Source organism: Pelobates fuscus, chromosome 7, assembly GCF_036172605.1.
Source record: "Pelobates fuscus isolate aPelFus1 chromosome 7, aPelFus1.pri, whole genome shotgun sequence".
In the NCBI taxonomy this organism is placed as follows: Eukaryota; Metazoa; Chordata; class Amphibia; order Anura; family Pelobatidae; genus Pelobates; species Pelobates fuscus.
In genome coordinates, this window is record NC_086323.1 from 63,983,738 (window position 1) to 64,006,409 (window position 22,672).

The 22,672-nt window shown below is 38.7% G+C and overlaps 1 protein-coding gene across 3 annotated transcripts in view; it reads left to right on the plus strand.

Moving 5' to 3' along the window:
- ABCA4 (ATP binding cassette subfamily A member 4) overlaps window positions 1-22,672 on the plus strand; it is a 181,307-nt gene that overhangs the window by 37,939 nt on the left and 120,696 nt on the right. For all 3 annotated transcript variants that reach the window (XM_063428353.1, XM_063428352.1, XM_063428354.1), the window contains 4 exons: window positions 2,520-2,647; window positions 7,808-8,005; window positions 18,564-18,653; window positions 22,064-22,304. In XM_063428353.1, the coding sequence (XP_063284423.1) occupies window positions 2,520-2,647; window positions 7,808-8,005; window positions 18,564-18,653; window positions 22,064-22,304 (657 nt within the window). The remainder of the gene's footprint in view (window positions 1-2,519; window positions 2,648-7,807; window positions 8,006-18,563; window positions 18,654-22,063; window positions 22,305-22,672) is intronic.

Below are 22,672 nucleotides of genomic sequence, written 5' to 3' on the forward strand. Positions count from 1 at the left end.
AAGACATACATATTCCGGGTGGTTTAAAACCTCCTTATACCCCCACCTGCCTGGTGGGTGTGGCTTGATAAATAATGGGGGGATATGGTTCCCCCCATGTCCCCACCTATAGGAATCTGTTGGGGGACTTTAAAATATATAACGTGGGGTAGACAGATCACTTCGAATTCTCTGCTATTAAATTTAAAAAAAAAAAAGGATGTCCTCCCCCTGCCCTCAACCATGGTCGGCAGGTGGGGGCTGTTATAAGGGCGTGGGGAGCACAGTGGGTCAGGACTATAATTATTATGTTTAGGGGGAGGACCTAATGTCCACCCCCCAGTCACCAACCATTGAAGGCAGGTGGGAACCCAAATGTCCTCCATATAGGCGTTAAGTGGGGGCTCTAAATAATTAAACTTGACTTGTTCACCCCCCTTGGGTAGCTAGAGGCCCCCAATCTTCTACCTAACCCTGATTTCAATACCATAATCCTACCTACCCCCCTGTTTTATCAATAGTGAAATGGGCAATTAAAGTAATACCTGGAAAAGAAAATATATACTTCCCATCAGACGTGTTCTTCTTTCGTCTTTTTTTTTTTTTTTTTTACACAAGCAGTTTGGATTTGAACCATCTGGGCTTCAGTAGTTCAGATTTGAAGCATTCGGTCCAGATTTCAGCCAGGGCTGTTCGATGTGGGTGAAATCTGGACCAAATTCAGACTCATTCCAGCCTAAATTCCAGACTCATTCCAGCCTAAATGTTTGAAATTATTCAGTGCATGTGCCTTTCATATAAATTGAAATAAATATTCCTCATTTGCATCTTTATCATTCTAACTTTTCGATCAACAGCAGTGAGATGCAAGGCTTATTTCAGCCTATATGACGGAGTATTTGACATATATCGAAAAACCTGGAAAAGCACAGAGTTCGTTTAATTTTGCATTTCAAATTACCACTTTGCTATAAATTATACGCGATCTGCTAATTTTTCCAGCAAGTTTATGGTTACAGTGTAATCAATGTTACACCTCTCCACCAAGCATGAACAAATCGTTTTAAAAAGTCTTTATATACACCTGTGATTTTCAATGTATATTTGACGTACAATCTATACATATCATTGCTGTATTGTCCTACCTTTCCATTGCTAGCTATAGATTAACATTTTTGTAAATAAATTTCCCTTTTTTTTTTCTCCCATAAAAATCTGCAGTGTAGGAGATAACAGTTCCATAATTTCTTAAATCTAAAAACACGTTGGCATCAACTTATGCTGCCTGTCTCTCTGTTGGTTATTTAGAAGAGATATTAGGAGCTTGCAATTGGAAACATGAAATGAAGTGATGTTACTAGTGTGACATGCCACCAGAGATAGATTGTGTGCCCTCAAAGTACACTCTCACATCACTGCTCATTTGTCACTGTCATTGTCGAGTGGGACTTTAAAGTCTCTTTTAAGTTCCAACATACCAGACAACTCTCAAAAGCCTAACCAGGCAACTAAAACCCGATTACACATGTGTATATACATTTACATTGTATGACTTCTAAAACCAACTTACTCAATTTGTCAAAATAGGAAGAATCGATTGATACTCTATAAATGGGATGATTATGTATTATTTGTATTACTTCCCTTTTGTTTTTTGCAGCTTTTTCACAAATAGGCACCTTTAGTTATTTATTAAACTGTATGTTGTAAGCAACATAACAACTACAATAGAGTAAGAGTTTATGCTCTGCTTAGAGTCTATGGGTGGCTTAAAGCAACACTCCACTGAAATTGTGTTCATGTTTAAAACTATTTAGTAGTTATAACCACAAAGATACTCAGTGAGGGAGTTTAAGCATGTGTGGGATAGGCATAAGACTATACTAGACTTAAGATAAGGCCAGGGACTAATTAAATGTATTTTGAAATATTGGGCAGACTAGATGGGCCGAATGGTTCTTATCTGCCGTCACATTCTATGTTTCTATGTTTCTACATGCATGTATTCTTTCCTGCATGTTTACTTTGGAGTTATATGGGGGGAAACAACTGCAGACCTGCCATCGGAAAACCCTCCACTCTTTCCCCCTTTTAAAATATATTGCCTGACCGGCAGAATTTTAGGGCACTGTCACAATAGCAACCACTGCGACCCTAATAGTTCTGCAAGTGATGAAACAAACATATTGGTTGATGTTGATAACATGAAAGTGCAAATTATTCAAAGTGATCTGAAGATGGGGAAGAATGGTGACCACATGCATCAGCTATTCTCGGCCTAAGCGCGGCACTAAGCTGCACTTATGATGTCGCTTAGTGTGCTGCTCTGAAAGGCACATGGTGGACACCTCACATATGTCTCGGGTGTCATCCTGCTGAAAGGCATATGATATAGTTGGTGTACAGGAGAAGAAACATCATAACAATGTTTGACCACTATTGGGTGATGGGAGCTGAGAAGGCTATTTCTGAGCTATTTTCTGTGCTGCATTTTGCCCAATTTTGATGCGTACTATACATAACTACTTCTCTTTATGTAGGTCGTGGAATAAGAATAAGAGACATCCTAAAAGACGATGAAATCTTGACTGAGTTTTTATTGAAAGAAATAGGGCTATCTGACTCTGTGGTTTATCAGCTCATTAATTCTCAAGTTCGCATTGAGCAGGTAGGAGCTCTACTGCAAATGATCTATTTATACCTACATTTTTGTGGAAAGAAAAAATAAAATTAAATATACTGTACAAGTATGTGTATCTATTTGTGTATGCACGCACGCACGCACGCACACACACACACACACACACACACTATGTTTTTGTTTAAATCCTTCAAGTAGGAACAACAGGCAACTTTTCATTTCTTATGACCGTATAAAAATGCAGAAAAGTGAGATTTTGCAGTAGATGTGCACTCTTCATGCTGTTGATTTTAGACACATGCGGGCACAAGAACAGCGAGCTAATTTCCAAGAACTTAAGTACTTTCGACGAATATTCCAGGGTGCAGTTTTCAATAAAATAGAGAATTATAGTCTCTGGAAAACATGGAAATGTCCCTGATACAACAGAATTGTTTCGCTGAACTGGACCTTGATCAATAACCGTAAACGTTCCACCAAAGTTTATTTGGAGAAACATGTTTCTCAACCATTTTCACTTAAGGGATTAAATCTGAGATGGCGAAGGCAAAATAGAAAATGTCGGTGCTTAATCTTTTGCCGGTTCAGATACGTATTTTTTTTTTTTTTTTTTTTACCAAACAGAAGGTGGCTGAAAGTATAGAACTTGTATATGAGATTAGGAATTCTGACAAATGGCTGAAGGGACCAGTTTTCATCCAAATTGATATTTCTTCAGAAAACAAATGCCCAAGTCTAGAACAATGATGCCCACATAGATCTCCTCCAGTACAGTCAACTGAAATAGGGATCTTAAAACAAAATCTACATATAAAAAGTCACTGAAAACTACATAGAAAAAATACACTGCAAATCAATCCTTAGAGCTCAATGTCTGTATATAATATACCTTGTTTCGCATAGCAACATTGCCAGTGTGATTGCATGTGCCTTTCCGGCCTTTCACATTGTCCCATCAATAGTTAATAGGGAATGTGAAGATGATCTTATATTACATACACTACCGATTCCAGTTGGATCTTTGCAGATAACCTATTTGCTATACTTTTATAGTCACACCAAACCATGACTTTGAAGTCACTTTAAATTTCTAGTGAGTCCGGACTTGGATCTTCATAGATAGAAAATAAACTTCACTGTCTAGTATTCACGATAACCTATCTGAGTAATCCATACAGGGAGGTTCTAACACTCATCAAAGCGATGTTTAAAGGGTCACAGAGAAGCCCTGATTAATGTCAGCTGATTCATTTAAATGTCATTGTTTTGGTCCTTTACAGCCAAATCGCACTCATGTGCTAATCTCTCCATTCCCACTTTGAGATAAGCTGTAAATCTCCCTAAACTCTCTGTCCTGTGACCTTTTTTTTTTTTTTTGAAAGTTGTGAACAGCTGTGTATCAAGAGCTCACCATTCTAGTAGCCTCAGAGGGACATTAAGTAGCATGTGACACAACCAGTGCAGGTGAGTCTTGTTCTCTCTGGTTTTAAATAAAATCGCTCACTGACTCATCAAGAAGATTGCCCCTAGAAAACTGCAAGTCTGGCAGCTGATTATTACAATTTCACTGACTCAGCTTTTGCTGTTACACATCTCCTTTTCAATTCATACTTGTGGCTACCGGTGTTCTGGGAAAAGCAAGTCTGACTGAAAGGAGAGGCTTAATGACTCTTGTACTATGTGGGAGTTGGTAGCATAAATCTGTCCTAATTGTACAGAACCATTGCTGCCTGGACAATTGTTGCACATATTCTCAACTTGAGTCAGCGTTAGGGCAGAAACAAGGTTAACAGACTTGTATTTAATATTCTTTTAAATCAGGTTTGACAGGTTGGGTTTGTGGATAAATGTATGTGTATGAGGTTTGTCACTGCTTTGGGGAAAGCTGATTTCATGGGTATCGCTGTGCAGAAAAACAAGTCATGGTGCAAATAGGAAGCTAAAATTAGCTGCCATAAAATCTCAACATCCTGAACAATAGTAGCAATGTGTTAATGAATGGTGCCTTGGAGTAAATTGGTTCGTAAGAAAGGGAAAATGTTGTTTACAGGAAATGTTAAAGGAACAAGCGCAAGTTCTGAAATCGAATGCATAGAGATTTCCTGGTTTGTGTCATGATTGTAAGCTGTTTTGTTTTGGCCAGTGTTTGGTCCACTGGGTCTCTTTAAAACAGGGAACTTTATAATATTTTTTACCAGGTGGTTGCTGGGTCAAACATGTTTTCTTCACATAGCTTGCAGGCATTAAATTACCTGTAGAAATAGCCATACTGCATCATGGGGAGATTCTATTGGTACCTATTTGAAGGAACAGTAGAGCATTGGGAATTTAGGGATACAAACCTGTATTTCTAAAGCTATTAGTGCCCTTATAATTAGTTAGCTGCCTACTGTTTCTACAAACTGAAACAATTTTACTTCCCTTTTCTCCCTCGCTGGAACTGTCTTCGTGCTGCCATCCCACTTCCAAATCTCCAATCCATTTATTTCCCATAGAAAAGCATTGGGACGCTAGTGTGAAAGTATAACAAAGCGCGCCGTGCTGTGTCCATCAGATGGTCTCTGAGTTTCCCTTGGCTATTTGGACAGAAGCGCCTCTAGTGGCTGTCAGAGTTATAGCCTTTAGAGGCATGTTCACCCTGCAGTGTAAACATTGTAGAATGGCGATGTTTGATATTGCAGGGTTAAAACAACAGGAACGTGGCACACAGACTAGTTCAATGAGATGACGTGGTTTGGGTGCCTATAATTTCCCTTTAAATCTCACCAGATTGCCCTTGGTGTATGAGGGCACAAATTATTCAGTGGTAGTTATAGTAAGTGAGTAATAAAGTGAGACTAACAACTTTTTGTATTGCGGAGTGTTGGCATATGGTTTGCTTTTTAACCTATCCAGGGTCCCCATCCCTAAGTTTAAAGCAAGAAGGGTTTATTAGCTGGAAATGTTTTTTTAGGGTTTTTCTCACTGTGTAATTTTGCCTAAAATGTTGCAATTACCTTTTCAGTTCTTCAAAGCTCCCAGTTTAGTGAATAACCTCCATTGTGGGTTTATAACTGTATTTCCTCATTTACTGACCCAGGGATGTCAGGGCAAGAGGAAGGTACAACATCAGGACCTACAGTTTAAAGCAAACCTGGCAGCAATTCTTTTGAAAGATGTCGTCATACAAAATAAACAAAATAAAGGAAAGAACTACAATTCCATGTTTCCTTGTAAGCCTACTCAGTACTAAATGATTATTCTAATATTTTAGATTTTTTTCTAGCCAATAACGCAAAGGTAACTGTAAGACAAAAAAAAGTTGCATAGACATCCCATTAACGTTCACGTATTTTTTTTTTATTTTTTTTTTCTCTTTCTAAATTTTTAGAAACCTTTTTCCAATATGTTAAAGAAGCAAACATGACATTACTTTTACGCAGTGTAGTTAACCTTTTAACTGACGGACGTGGAAGCTCTCCCTTGACAGGCAGACAGTTAATTTTAATATTGCAAAAGTAGACTGTTTTTCTGGTACAGAAGTGGTTTAATCACTGTCTGTCTCTCTGTTTATGAACCTCTACTGAAAGCTGGCATTATGCTTTTTCTCTAATCATTTTATACCATCTTTCTCAGTCAAGCATACATTTATAGTTAAAATGCGAGCGCAATAAGTAACTATATCCGGGGCTCTGACATTAGTTCCACTCTGATGAGTCCTCATTTCCCATATTGATTGGTAACAAAAGATACCCCATTATGCTCTCAGTAGATAACTATAACAAAGGCCCACTACCTTGTTTTGCAGGCTAATCGCGGCATACCTCGATTAACAGCATTGCTGAAGACTGAAATGAACAGATAATGTTATTTTTTAGATGTTTGGAAGTATCAGTTAGTCATTATTTTGTCTGGTTCCTAGTGTAGCTTATCGCGAGCTGTTCTTTATTGGATCCTCTTTATCGTCTGTTGTTTGAAACATATTTTAGCACTGTTTCTGCCAGGATTAGTAATTTGTTACAGAGTAGCACTAAGCAGAATGATATTTCATTTCTTAAAGGGACACTATCATGGTGGGACTTGGCCTCTAATGTTTGAATTCTGCTTGTACACCTTCATATTTATTTATCACTGGTTTTAAAAATCTGTACATTCCATTTCCAGTTAGACACTAAGCACAGCATCTTTCAAACCATTATTACCAGTTTTGGCAAAACAAAACCTGCGTTTTTCAGCAGTTCCTACAGCCTGGCCCCTCGCCTGCCTCACACCTAACCTGTACAGCTTTGGGTGGCAGTGATAGTCTACAAGTAATGGGTGTCCCAAGTGATTTTAACTTATCATTGCCCACATTCACCAAGTGGAAGGTAAAGAGCCAGAATGTAGGAACTGACAGAGTCTTGTGGATTTATAAAAAAGAACACTCCAAGCATCATAACTTTTATAGCATGCTGTAGTGATTATGGTGCCAGGAGTGTTTTGGTGCCCCCCTCCTATAGTAAGTTGACAAACCGTTTTAGAATACTTCCATCATAGAGCTAGAAGCTCCTAATTACAATCTTCCATTGGCTCTCTTGAGTTAAATCTTGCTGTTCAGGGCTAGCTCATTGGCTGAGACAATAAGCTGAACTTTATTCAAGAAAAAAAAAAAGGTGCAGCAATAAACTTCTAACATTTAAACTGTTTAAATTTGTTTACATTTCAAGAAAAAGCCCAGTCTACTATTTTGAAATATCTATTTGGAACTTTACTTAGCACTCTGTGAATTGTTTTATCCCAAATTGTCCAGGCAAGATAGCAGAGCTGGGAAACGTGCAAAGTTGAAAAAGTTTACTTATTTTAAATGTCGTTGTCTATTAATAAGGAAATTATATTTCCAAAATCACAATTAAAAGACACTCAAAGCACCAAAACCTCTGAAACTCTAAGATTCGGACATTGTATAGAGACATTAAACATTCCTCTTTTTGAATCCATATCTACAGAAAGGCAACCTTCAGCCACATCAAATCCTAATTAACATTAGAACAACCAAACTGGAAGCTGTAATGGTTGTGGGGCTGGGAGTGTTACTTAAATTCAATGTGTCCGCATATGTCAGAATTCCCAAACTAGGTTCTTTTGACATGACCTTATGAAAAGAATAGTTTTCGTGTTTTGACACTGTTTGCTGATAATTTAACATGATTTTTTTTTTTGTGATTTCAGTTTGCATCTGGGGTACCGGACTTGTCCTTAAAGGACATTGCCTGCAGCCAAACCCTCCTGGAACGCTTTGTCATATTCACCGGCCGCAGAGCAATGCACACTGTACGCAACGCCATGTGCATTTTGTCCCAGCAAAGGCTGCAAAGGATTGAAGACGTGCTGTATGCAAACATTGATTTCTTCAAGTTGTTTGGAATTGTAAGTGCTTCACCTAACAGGCTCTTTCCTGAATACTCTGTGTTTGTGCAGAGGTATCACCACTGGTTAATATTACGGGAATGCCTGTGTTTGACTGTAAATTTGAATGTTGCTTCAGTAGAATATCTGGATATCTTTTCGAACTGTTGGTTTGCAACTTTTTGAACCAAAATACTAAACAGAGGCTATTGTTGAGGCTGTTCTTTCGTGATTCTGTCACTAGGCTTAGGGGAGAGGACTGGGGGTTCTGCTTATAAAGATTAGCATAGCTATAGGTTCTCCAGGTTTCATTATGGCAAACAGTGATGTAAAATAGACTTGTGCATTCAGTTTTAAACTAATTGCAAATCATCTGAATTTTGGGCAATTGGCAGGTTGTCCAAATGGATGTATCAAAAAACAAACAACATGGACAGCGGACAAACAGTTTTCTTTGATTCACGATTCAGAGTTCAGCCCAAAACATTATTGACGTGGAAAAAAGTTGATTCGGGTACAATGTAATATTAAAAATACAAAATAATATTAAAATACACGTATATAAATTCAACACAAAGCTGATCAGAAAAATAATTAACCATGATTACAAGTGCATTTTGAATTGAGATATATTGACATCTCTTAAAGGGATTTTAGACTGGAGGTAGGCAGGCGTTTTTGTGAATGGGGTTCAGAAGGTCTTATAGAGGGGGTGAGCAGGGTTTTTTTCTAGAGGGGGTGGGCAGGGTTTTTTGTAGAGGGGGGCAGGGTTTTTTGTAGAGGGGGGCTGGGCTGGGGTTTTTGTAGAGGGGCACTGGGCAGGGGATATTCTAGAGGGGGGACTGGGCAGGGGATATTCTAGAGGGGGGACTGGGCAGGGGATATTCTAGAGGGGGGACTGGGCCGGGGATATTCTAGAGGGGGTACTGGGCAAGGGTTTTGTAGAAGTGGGACTGGGCAGGAGTTTTGTAGAAGGGGCAGGTGTTTTGTAGAGGGGGGGGGTTTAGAATTTTTTTTAACATTTGAATTGAGGGAGAGGGGTGCCCCTGAGCCCATTACATTCTGTGCTCTTCCTGCACAGCTTCCTCACCGCCCGGCAGTGAGCTGTCCGCCGTGATATGACATCACCTCGGCATCACTGCTGGGCGCGCAAGGGACCTATGCATGAAGAGCACAGAGGTCCCAGCCACCACAGGCCACCAGGAAGAGGATCCACTCCAGCGCTCCCACAGCAAGTTAGGGAGGCTGGGTAGACCTCTTTAGTATTAAATGTTTGTGCATGTGATTTTTGTGTATGTTTTGTCAGTGATTGGCTGTGATCTCTGGACATGTCTGTGATTGTGTGTGCAGGTTTGTGATTATGTGTGAGGGTCTGTGATTGTGTGTGTATATCTGTGATTATCTGTGTGTGTCTGATTATGTGTTTGTATGGATGTGATTGTGTGTATAGGTGTGTGATTTTATGTGTGTGGATCTGTTATTATGTTTGTGTGTGGGTATGTGATTGTGTGTATTTATGTATGTGATTGTGTGTATAGGTCTGTGATTGTGTATGGTTATATCTGTGTATGTTATATCTGTGTTTGTGTATGGGGGTCTGTAATTGTGTGTATGGTTGTTTACATGTGTGATTGTGTGTATGTATGTGACTGTGTGTATAGGTATGTGATTGTATGTGTGTGTGGGTCTGTGATTTTGTGTGTGTGTATTTGTGATTGTGCGTATAGGTCTGTGATTGTATTTGTGTGTCGTGATTATATGTGTATAGCTTTGTGACTGTGTGTATAGGTCTGTGATTGTGTGTGTCTGTGGTTATGTGTGCATGCGTATACACATGTTTATGTGTTTAGTAGATAGCTCTCTAATTTGATATGTTTACTAAATGTCATCATCTCACCTACATGTGTACCAGAGTGGGTGTTGAAGTGTGTCTCATAGTAATATGTGCAGCTAAGAATTATTTTTCAACGAACTTACTGAGCATGATTTGCCAAAAGGCAAAAAGATGTTTTTTTTTGTTTTGTTTTTTTTTGCTTTGTCATGAATGTGGGCATGCAGCCATTGCTCAACGAAAACAAAATGTGCAAGGTGTGCCATGTTAAACTGCTAAACAAAAACAAGAGTGTTTTAGCTGTTATAACAGACCAGTCTAGTTCACAGGATCCCTAGGCTTAGGCTACCACTAATTATTGCCTCTCTAGCCTGGTAAGAATAGAAAGGTGGTGAAACACACATATGGTGTCTTCTTCCACTGCTTCATCTGTGGCTCAGCGTGACCCACACTCTTGGGAAGAAAGGACCCTGAAGGTTTTCATGAAGAGAAAATGACCAAAAGGTAAAGAATTTACCTAATTTTCAGGAGGTAGTCTTATTGAAGTGTTCCCACTGTGTCTGTATGTTCAATATAGCAAAAAAGTGAGAAAAAGTCACTAACAAAAATGTATGGGACACATACTGGCACAAAATATAATATAAACTTAATAAATAGAAAATAATAGTTGCTATTGATGGCTGCCAATGCTAAATTGGGAAAATCTAAATTCTCTATATCTGCAAACCTAAGGTCCGAGGGCTATGATGAGGGGCGCGTACATCTTAAGGGACTTGAATTCTCCAGAAGTGACAACCATCCTGCACAATAAATGCACCTATTTGGGGGAGACCAATCCTTGGAGCTTGGTGTCACGTCATGCTAAACTCTCAATGTCCTGGCTAGAGGATCAGTGTTGTAGTAGTCAAATGGCGAAAAGTTGTCATTGCTAAAAACAAAATACTGTGATTAATTCTCCCCTCATCAATCAGAGTGTTTAAACTAAGCATTAGGTTACAGTATTACAGTGACTATTCTTAGCTCAATCAAAGCTCCCTGTTTATTATTACATCCTTTTATATGAGTCATTCGGTAATAATCATTTTCTTACTCCCTGACAATTTGCATACTTTTTTTTGCATTGCATCCTGGGGAATATCAAATACATATTCTGTAATATGTAGAAGAAATTCCATCCTAAGAGTGCCCTTATTTTTTATTGACTGAACCATTTTTTAAGTGAGCTGAGGAATTGTTTGTATCCAAACCTTTATTCTGGACAAAAGATTCAGTCTCATTTGTCTTATCACTGTTTAGCGAATAAACCCTTTAAAGTTCTCTCACTGCCACTGAAACCTTTCTTTTTCCCCTTTCTCATTGTTGCTAAGGTAAACACTAGGGAAACGAGATGAATATTTTGATAGCCACAAGGCGCATATTTCAGGCTATTTTTGTCCATAGAATCGAAGTGTTCCAGCATTCCATATCACTGTCCCAGAGAAGGAAAAACAACCCAATGTTTATATCCTATCTTTTGATAGTCGAAAGGAAGCACATTTTTCTTGGCATGGGACAGAGCAAATGTCACTCCTGCCTGCAGAGTATAGAACAAGCAGTACAATTCTTGCTCCGCAGTTCTGGTTTGCTCAGCTGTAGCTGGTAAAGTGAACCTCTGTCTGAAGAAGTCCTGTTATTACAGCTGACTGCTTCCAAAATGCTGAGTGTGGAAATGTGATATTATTCCCTTCAAAAGTCCTTTACATCAAAGAGTTAAATTATATTTAAACTCCTTAATGTAACTTTAGTATAATAATATAGTACTATTTCTATTGCAGAGGGTTTCAACCCCTTAAGGTTCAAATGTTACACTTTGCTGTCATGACAATCAATTTTTTTGTATATGATCCTTAAACATCTGTTAAGGCAGCATAGGCCACCTGTGGCGAAAGTAACCTCGCCACTGGTTTTTGGAGGGGCATGTTTGTCAGCCTCCTGCCTCAGGACTATGGGCCATGCAAAAGGGCTCATAAAAGACCTTGTTCCTGCCTTTTTGCTATTCTGCTCGGTAGATTGCATTCCCCTCCTATTTTAACATTGTCCCGTTCGACTACCGAACAACTGCACCAACCACGGACCACCCGGGAGCTTGTTAACACCTATTAACACCTTGGAACGGTTCTCACCGCAGTGTTCTTATTGTTCGTCTGGTTGGCCGCTATTCCTATGGACAAGCACGAGGTGGCGACCATCTTGTTCGCATGAACGCAGGCAGCGGTGTTTGATCATGAATTTCATGGAACTAAAATCGGACACAGAAACTCCCAAACACCGCTGGACTTCCATCATCACCTGCGTTCATTTCTTCACAAGTTAGAAGAGCGCTGTTCGGTGGAATCGTTTGTCTGGATGAGGGGAACAAGCTCCAGGGTAAGAACATTGACTATGTTCGGTAGTTTATTAGTTTTTAAACTACCAAACTAGACCAACTGCAAGCCCTGATTCTCTGGAACTATTTTGGGCATGGGACCATGTGTGCGGTCGGTCAAATAAATGACGTCCAGGAAATTCCTGAACTCATCTGGGTGATTTTTGGACATGTTGGTCACCCAGATCAGGGCTATCATGGGATGTAACATTTGTGGGGGGTTTGTGTGTTTTAAAGGTATTTTGGGGTTTTTATAAAAATGTGTGTTTTGTGTTTGGAGATAATTGAGTTTAGTATAGTGCTTGACTCAATTATCTCCCAGGTACAGAGGAGGGATTCATCTATTATGTGTGGAAGTGTCCTGGATCTGAGAGCCAATGTAATTGTGTATTTGTTTTTACTGTGGTTTACTCTCAGGTCTATGGGGGGAGTGCCCCTTGCCAGGGCCGTCTTTAAAATTGATTTGGCCCTGGGCAAGAATTTGATGGGGCCCCCTGACCCCACTCCCTGACATGCAATCACGCTCTCCACTTCCCAACGCAGTAGCGGAACCATTTTCCCATGCTTGCAGAGTCGTATTTAGCACTGAGTTGTGTTTGTGTGTTTGAATGGAAGCATGTTTGTGTATGGAGTATGTTTGTGTAAATGTAGGGGTGTGTTTGTATGTGGTGTTGGTGTTTGAATGCAAGCATGCATCATTGTGTAGGTTTTTTTTGCTTGCTTTTTAAATGCTGGGGTGTGTTTATATATATTTTTCATGTTTATGTATTGTTGACGTTTCAGTGCAGGACTGTGTTTGTATGTAGTGTTGAAGGTTGAATGCAGGGGTGCACTTGTGTGTAGTGTTGGCGATTTGAAAGAGATGTATGCACATGTACACATAGATTGCCACACAAACACACACACTGAAACACATGCAGATACACAGACATAAACACTGACACTCACACTAACACACATGCAGATACAGACTGACACAGATACACACACTAACACATACAGACACACATACAAACACTGACATATGGATACTCAGACACACTGATGCATATACTGACACACATGCATACACAGATAAAAACACTGACTATATACAGATGCACACACAGATATACACACGCAGGTACACACACTGACAACATACAAATACATACAATGATAACATACAGATACACACACTGACACACATACAGGCACGCAGATACACAACCGGACACAAATGCAGAAACACACAGACCACATAGAAAAACATAGATATACTAAATACAGATACACCGATATACATACTGACAACAGAGATACATACTGACACACACACAGACACCCTGACAGACATACTCACACACATGCAAAGTTTACACTTTTACACACTGACAGACATACTGACACACTGACATTCTGACAGACAAACTGACATGCACACTGACGGACAAACTGACATTCACAGACAGACATACTGATACACACAGAGGCCCTGACAGACATACTGACACACGCACAGACATACTGACACACACAGAGACATAGTGACACAGACACCCTGACAGACATACTGACACACATACACACATACTAAGACACACAGACACCCTGACACACTGACAGACATACTGACACACTGACAGACATACCCACACACAGACACCCTGACAGACACCCTGACAGACACCCTGACAGACACCCTGACAGACACCCTGACAGACACCCTGACAGACACCCTGACAGACACCCTGGCAGAGCAGCCTGCTACACTGTCTGGAGTAGGAGAGGTCTACCCACTGGAAGTTGGATCCTGGTCTTGGGTTCAGGGTGGGTGATGGACGGCGAGACCCCAGCCAAGCTGTAACACTGGAAGTGGGGACTACGGTGCTGATGGTGTCTGGTGCGGTGATTGTGCTACTTGGTAAGCACTAGGAAGCCGCAATTGGCGGAGGCACCCAGTCGGGGTGCCAGGCGGTCCGTCACACCATCATTGGTCGTTACAGAGTTAATCCATAGACTAATATTGTTCTGGCTACAGAAATACAATGGCAATTTCCATAGCTTCTCATATTAGAGATCACTGTGACAGTTTTATGCTCTACTAGTAATCCCTGGCATTTTCTGACTTAACAGATAGTTATGGTAATCTGACATCAGAGATTTTTTTTATTTGATAACATATTCATGAACAACTTTTAAGTTGCCTTTCTCTTTATGGATTTAAATAGTGCATAAACAGAGCAAAGCAAGTTTGGTTATCACCCTTTCCTACTGATTGCTTGATGTATAAAACACCTTGTGTTTTCTACTGGCATTCTATCGCATAATGAAGGCTGGCACATCCCTGGCAGGCTGAGCCTGTAGGGAAGCCCTTTGCTTACTTCCAGGGGCAGTCTGACAACTCACAGGGCCCTCGGGGCAATAGGAGATCAAGGGCCCCCCTATGGTGCAAGGATTTTTGGCTACTGCTAAATTACTTTCTTTCACTATACCTTCTATTATTACTATTATTATTATTATTATTATTATTATTATACCTTCTAGTTTATTTTACAAGAAGGTGAGCAGATATTGTAAGGTATCACACAGTAATATCTTAACATCTGCAGCACCTACTTGTGTTTCCATCACAAAACTGATTTTGGAAATCTGGACGTTTATGGAGTAGGCTTATGTCTGGAATGTCCTCAATACACAAATAAGATCTGCTTGCAGGTGTTACTTTAAGTGTTTTAGATATAGTGCACACGCACAAATAAATGTCCATTCAATCCCAATGGAAACAAACAACAAAAACAAAACACCCACTTACTCTTGCTTTAACTTGTGATGTATCATAGCTGCGTGTGTTTTGGATTGGCAGAATTGTCTCTGCGAGTTCCTGAATTCTCTGTCTAGATAGTCCTTATTACGGTACCTATGTTCTGCATATGTAAAACCACAGATGACATAAAAATATTTAAAACCAACTTCCTGCTTTAAATATTTTGAAATGGCAATTCTGGCACTTTCCCAAGAGAGGTTTTTTTTTTTTTCTAATCAAAAACCACTGACAACAAAGGCTTTTGCAGCCCTAATGGGAAATGTTTTGATTAATGTTATTGTAAAGATCGAGCTACCAGTATCAAATACTATTTAACTACTTAGAGGATCAGCTGATCATTGAGGTTAATACTCCTGGAAAGTGATAAATATAAAAGTGAGCCTGCCATTTATAAATGACGTGCAGGGTGTGCTACATTCAGGTAGGTATTGATATAGTAGGAGTTGTAGGGTGCAACTGCAGCATTGAGGGCAAACCAGCTGTTAATATATATTTTTTCCCTCTCCCAATATTGATAATACATGTTGTTATGGAAGAATTCCGTTTTTTTTTAAAATTTGTTTCTACCCATTAGCAGGTTTCAATGCACCCTAACATGGTTACGTGGTTACCATACAGGAAACAAAACACATACGTATATAAATACTGGCAAAGTGGGAAATCTTGACTTCATCAGTACTGCTGGTAAAGAATGGGATGTCTATTATACACAGCCATCACCATGGGGAAAATAAATAAAGTATTTTGCTGCTGTCATTTATTTATATATATATATATATATATATATATATATATATATATATGGCTTGTAGATACCAACTGTGGAAGTGCCCGCATCATTTATGCACAAATTAATCCTTTTCCATATTCTAATGATTCATTTGACAACCTTCAATCAATATATTCCTCGTCTTATCCACCTGAAGTGTTGTTTCTTAATTTTTTTATTTTTTGACGGGGACCCATATTTCGAGCATGGCACTTGCTTGGCAACCCATTCTACAGTTATCCAAATAAAATAGTTCAGTGATCCATTCTTCAGTTTTAATATAACGTGTTAAAATGAATATGGTTGAATTAAAACTAATGTGATTTAATTGTGAAATTAAAGTGACACTCCTTCATTAGACTCTTCCCAGTTTCAGAAAGGTCTCCACAGTTAATCCATCGCGGCTAGTTGTTTGAGGACAAGTTCCAGCCAATAGAGTTTTTCATAAAGAAATGGTGCCAATTCTAAACCTGATTCATGTGTCAAGAATCAGTGTCCTTAATTTTCTTAGACGAAGTAAACAATTTCATAGGATTAATTATGAAACAAGTGATACTTAACAACTGATGTATTTTTATAGTCCCTTGTGCATGTGATTTAAAACTTACTCTGTTTGGGTTATTTCAAAAACCAATGCTTTGTAAATCTGCGTTCAGGAGGTCATTTGGCAGCTGTTTCTTGTGAGCAATATCTTAATCTGTTGATGAATGTAGAAGAGGAATTTCAATTACTTTATAGTGTTTACACTGAGCATTACTAAGTATTGCAAAACTTGTATCGAGAGCCAAACGCGTTAAAAAGCTGCATTGTTTGTAGATATCAATCTATAGTTCAGTTAGTGTTCTGAGGACTTCCCTATATCCAATAACAAGTGGCTTTTATAGGTTATCACATGTACACATGATAACTGCAGAAGCAAACATTAACCTAAAGCACGTATGATTAGAAACAAGTATTCATATTACGTTCTTCCAGCCACCAGCAAAATAGCACTTTTTTTTTACATATTTAGTATCACAAATGATCTTAAAATAGCATAAATAATCAAAACCTTTGGCCCACTGAGATTTCAGCCTCATAGTTATGAATTTTCCAAGATGTACCCGTCTCCCTCATGGTGGTCTTGTCTTTTATTGATAATTGCTGGACCTCTAAGTAGACTTGTGCTTGGATGGAAAATACGGGTTGTCTGGATCGTTTAATCAGAAAATAAATGTAAAAATTATTTTACAAGTGAGAAGTTAAAAACCGAAGTGGCAAGGAGCAGAGCCGCAACGGAGGTCATAGTCCTGTTCTCTTTATTGAGGCGCATCCCATGTAAACCCATGTTAATTCTGCTTACAAACACTTCACCCACTTTTGGTTCAGCCAATTTTCATGGTCGTCTTCATACATCTTTCCTCATAACAAACAGAACAAAATGACCTGTAAGGCACTGATTTGCTTACTGATTTGGGTACATGTATTCTCCCTGCTTGGTCTCTTCCAGCTGGTGCAACATTTCCAGATACAATTTGGCATTCAGGCTACAGAGAATCTGATCCGTTTTGTCTGGGATGGAAGTAAAGCTGTGGGGGTTTTAGCAAATGTATAGAATGAAGGCATATCATGACAGGGAGCGTCTTGTACTATAACCTGTGTAAGGCGTGTAGGTGGATTTGGTATTCAAAGTGCCCTTATGAAAAACCTCTCAAATGAATTCTGATCTTTCGATAACCCTCTTCTCCAACTGATTTCTTAGAATTACCAGACGTCTACTTCATGCTCCCGATAGTCCATGTGAGCAAGTGGTAAAAACCAAAACAAAAATATCTCAGATAAAAGCAAAATGGTATTTCTTCAAAAAACTATATCGTGCTAACTACTTATATATAGTAAAACAGAAATGTACAGAACTGTTCATCGTGGAGAGAGAGATTTTAAATATTCTGGCTCCAGTGTCCTTGCCAATTTGACCATATACAAAATAAAGAACAATCCATAATACCAACACGTATTCAGCATAATCAATCTATCAACCTGGCATAACTCGCATTATCTGGAGCAATGCAGTCATGCATGTCACTGTTAAGGTATTTTTTATTTTGACTGAAATCTATTCCTCTATGAGACTGGAATAAAGTTCTAGATCTGAAATAAGATATTCCTGTACCTTGCATGTCATGATCAGAGTCCCAAAGAAAGTAAGTCTTATTTTTCAATTACAAAATAATTCTTATAGAATCAACTTTTAGCAGCCCCCGCCACAAAACCTGCTTATATTAAACTAATTGTAAACAATCGGTCAAAAACAATCTTGAAAAACTCAAAACTCGAACTTTCCTGATTGTTGTATTTTCTTTCTAATTTTGTATTGACCACACAAACGCATTACTGTTACATGTAGGGGATAAGTAAACCTATATTAAAAATCCTGGGACTTGTCCCCTTAAAAAAAATAAAAATAAAGCAGCTGATGTCAACACTAACCAGCAAAACCTATATTTATAGGTATCATTGTAGAGTTCAAGTAATTTAGTATCTGTAATCATGGCAACATTAAAAAATATTTCAATTATTTATTTACTCATCTATGAACCAATGCAGCAAGAGATGTGTGAAAGGTGGAATTTGATTGATTTTAGTATTTTTTTTTTGTTTTGTTTTTTTCTCCCAACCCAATGTGTTACTGTGTTCTGTATTTTGTAAGGTTGATGGGTTATGTTTTGATAATATTGCTCATGACCCCAATTTCTTCATTGTAATGTTTTCTTTTGCATGTCTTTGCAGCTTCCAACTGTGTTAGACAGAAGTTCACATGGTATAGATCTCCGATTTTGGGGGAAGGTGATCTCTAATTTGTCTGATTCTTTGCAAGAGGTAAGATGCTGACCTGCCCGAACCTAAAATGAGTAACCTCTATTCCCTTCCAGTACTTGCAATCATTTCCACATTATTTGCATTTATGTCCGTCATAAATTGAATGTTAAAATATTATTTCTTCTTTTTATTGAAAATATTGGGATTCAGGGCACTCGCAGAGTTGAAGAATTATAGAACTCAAAGTAAATATTATGTAAGGAAAAAATGAAAATGCTTGGTATGTAAAACCAGAGCATAACATTCAACATTATTAATCATTTAATTAACTAGAGCAAGGCATTTCTGTACTCTGTAAACTGAAATATAAAGATTTGTGTTCCGAATCTAAATTTGAAGAACAATTCTAGTACTATATTAATTGGTAATGGTTGAAGTATTGTTCTTTATAGTTCATATACCCAGATTTCATTATAAAAGTGGGAGAAATAGAAAGTAGCAGAGGGAGATCCTATGTTTGAACACTTTTTAGGACCTTTACTTGTGTATGCTCCTTTAAGCTATATGAAGATGAGGGCGACTGTCTAAAATAATGGTCCCTAACCCAGTCCTCATGGCCCACCAACAGTCCAGGATTCATGTATTTCCCTTATTTATTCAAATGTAGATGCTGACAAAACCTGAACTGTTGGTGGTCCATGAGGACTGGGTTGTAGACCACTCTAAAAGATATAGTCATGGTAATCTAGTGTGAATAAAAAGAACTATTCCTTGTTTACGTTCCTTACATTGTGCCAGATGAGTAAGGCATCAGATTATGACATTATAACTTTCAGCCCTGTTCAATAGAATCCGCTTACTATCTGTTACTTCTGATACTATATAAACAGAGGGTGAGAGCACTCAAATAAAAATACAAAACATTACATAAAATATACTACCCAAAATGCAGTCAGTCTATCTCTGAAAATCAAACAGAAAAGAAAGACATAGGGTAATATAGTTAAAATGTGTGTGTTGGTACCACTCACATATAAAGAGCCACTTAGAAAGCTGGCTCAAACTTCATGCCATGCACAAACAAAGGATTCCAGCTGGGCACCTTTCGATACTCTTGTAGAATGTACCTCCAAAAACGCAGTTCCAGGGGGTTACAAATATTTTATTGATCCAAACAGGAAACAAAATAAATTAAAACAAGATATACTTGAGGTGGTCCCATACAATAGAGTCCAGACACCTGACGCGTTTCGGCAGTTGACTTCATCCGAGGACCTCCCTCACCACCTGCCTGGAGATGTTGGGGGAGTGTTAGGAGGGAATGTGTGTGTGTGTGTGTTTGGCTTTCAGTGAATCTGTGTGTGTATATCTGTGTGTGTGTCTGTGTGTGTATATCTGTCAGTGTGTCTTTGAGTGAATGAGTGTGAATGTCAATCAGTGTGTGTCTGAGTGATTGTGTGTGTCTGTCAGTTAATGTGTGTGTGTCTGTGAGGGAGCCTGTGTGTCAGTGTGTGTGTATGTTTGTCTGTCAGTGTGTGTCTGTGTGGGAACCTGCGTGTCTGCGTGATTGTGTGTGTCTGTGAGTGTTTATGTATGTCAGTGAATGCGTGTGTGTCTGAGTGATTGTGTATGTCTGTCAGAGTGTGTGTGTCTGTCAGTGAGTAAGTGTGTGTTTTTGCGCCATTGTGTGTATGTCAGTGAGTGTGTGCGTGCCTGTCAGTATGTGTCTGCGAGTGAGTCAGGGTTGTGTGTGTCTGTCAGATTGTGTCAAATCAGAGAGTGTTTGTGAGTCTGTCAGTCAAAGTGTGTGTTAGTCTTTAACAGGGAGAGGTGTGGACTTGACAGGATGGGGTGGGGCAAATTTAAATTAGGGGTGCCCGAGTTCCGTCATGCCTAGGGCAGCACAGATCCAAAATACACCACTGGTTGAGAAGCAAAGTGTATTGCTTACTTCTCTGCTACCTTTCACACTGTTAACAATCATATGCTTATTTCTACATTGCCTAAGCTTGGTATCACTTGATTTCTCATTCTTCTTCCACTGTCTAACGTTTTATAGACCATCTCTCTCATACATCTACCCATGCCCATTTCTTAAGGTGTATTCCAACCCTCAGTTCTGATCGTTCACTTATGCAAGGTACTTCCTGTTTCCAATAAACTTCCCTTCAAGCTACTAACTCCTGGAATACAACTCCCCAAAAATAGTTAAAAACTTGTCCCTGATCTCAGCTTAATTTCTCCTCACTGTTTTGCTTATCTGATCATCCAACCTTCTCTTAATATTCCCTGTACTTGACAATTGCACCCATCACCCAGATTTCCTGTCTTACCGCTCCTTACTAGTGTAAACATCCCCACCACTGCTCCCGACAAATGTAGTTGTCACCCTCAGCTCCTGACCATTGCTCTGGCCATTATACCCATCACCATCAGCTCCTGAGCACTGCTCCCAACCAGTGTACTCATCACTTTCAGATCCTGAGCACTGCTCCCAACCAATGTACCCATCACCCTCAGCTCCTGACCAGTGTACCCATCATCCCTACATTTACCTGTTCTTCCACCAGTTGAAGTACCACTCACTCTAATTCCACCTTATTCTAAGGATTAATGAGCTTTTAAATTAAGTTGTTTTCTCACCAGTAATATAACTATTACTAACCAATATCAAATTAAATGAATACAATACTTAAACAATAATACAAGTGTATCAAAAACCCTAAAGACCTCACATAGGTAGGATGCTCTATAATGGAAACTGTTGTTTCACGAAGAGCTAATTTATATGGAATTGAAGGAACGGCCAGAGAATCGTCGAGCTCTGAAAAAGTAGGTGTTTACACCTAAAACAACTTAATATGTCCACCCACAAGAAGGTTTTAATTTACACTTCATTTAAAAACAAATCTATTTATTTTCAAAACTTCATGTAAGGATTATTATATAAAAAAAAAAAATAGTTTTGAGGTGACAGTTGTCCATTGTCCGTCCGAGGGTAATGAAGATGCTCTCCTGGTTTTCTCATTTGCAAGATATTGTAGTAATAGCATTCATCAGATGAATCATTGATGGATACTGCAACAACTGTAAATGGGATCATTATTACCTATCAGGTTAAACATGTTTCATTAATCCTTTCCTTAAAATCTTTTGTGAAAACTCCACACAGGACAAAAAAAATGCTTGTTTACATTTCATTAAATTGCACAAGAGAACTAAACAAACATGAAATCTTTAACTTGTAACTTTTGTTGTCCTAATTTGGTATTCTGGACGCATGTCTATTTGACCTTTGGAGGAAAAATATGTCCGTAGGTTTTTTGTTGTTGTTGTTGTTCATGATTACTATAGTGGCCTTTAGAGGTATATTTAAATTATCAAGAATCCACAACAAAGTGCAGTTTCATGATGTTTTCTAGATTTCCTGAAGTTTTCAAACTTATCTTTGGTTTTCTGGTTTTGTGCAGTTATCACAGAAACAAAGCTTCAAGGATCTTCTTTGGGTTCTGCAGCCTATTGTGCAGGAGGGGGGTCCGAGGACCTTCACCCTGTTAATGAAGTCTCTGTCCGATCTCTTCTGTGGGTATCCTGAAGGTGGAGGATCCCGTGTCTTCTCTTTCAACTGGTATGAAGATAATAACTACAAAGCTTTCCTAGGGGTAAATTCAACCAGGAAAGAGTCCAATTACCTATATGACAAGACTACTAGTAAGTATATATCCAATATTTTAATTTGTTTACATAATGGTTTCCATATAACGTTGATTAAGAACTCTCTATTACAAGTGTACAGTCCAAAGACAATTCTTAGAAAATTAGTTAGGCAGGTAACGTACTCTCGAGTTGTGTGCTATGTTTTATGAGTTTGCTATTTAATTAGATGTAGTGGACTTGAGAAAAAATACAACACACTAGATATTAATCTGAAAATGTAGGTTGTCTTTGAACCATTACAATTGGAGATTAACAGTTTTCTGTTCCATAATGCTGTAATTTAAGGGTTCATTCATGACGTTTAATGTCATGATGATGATATATCCATTCTGGGCAATACTATATGCAATGGTGGTCAATAA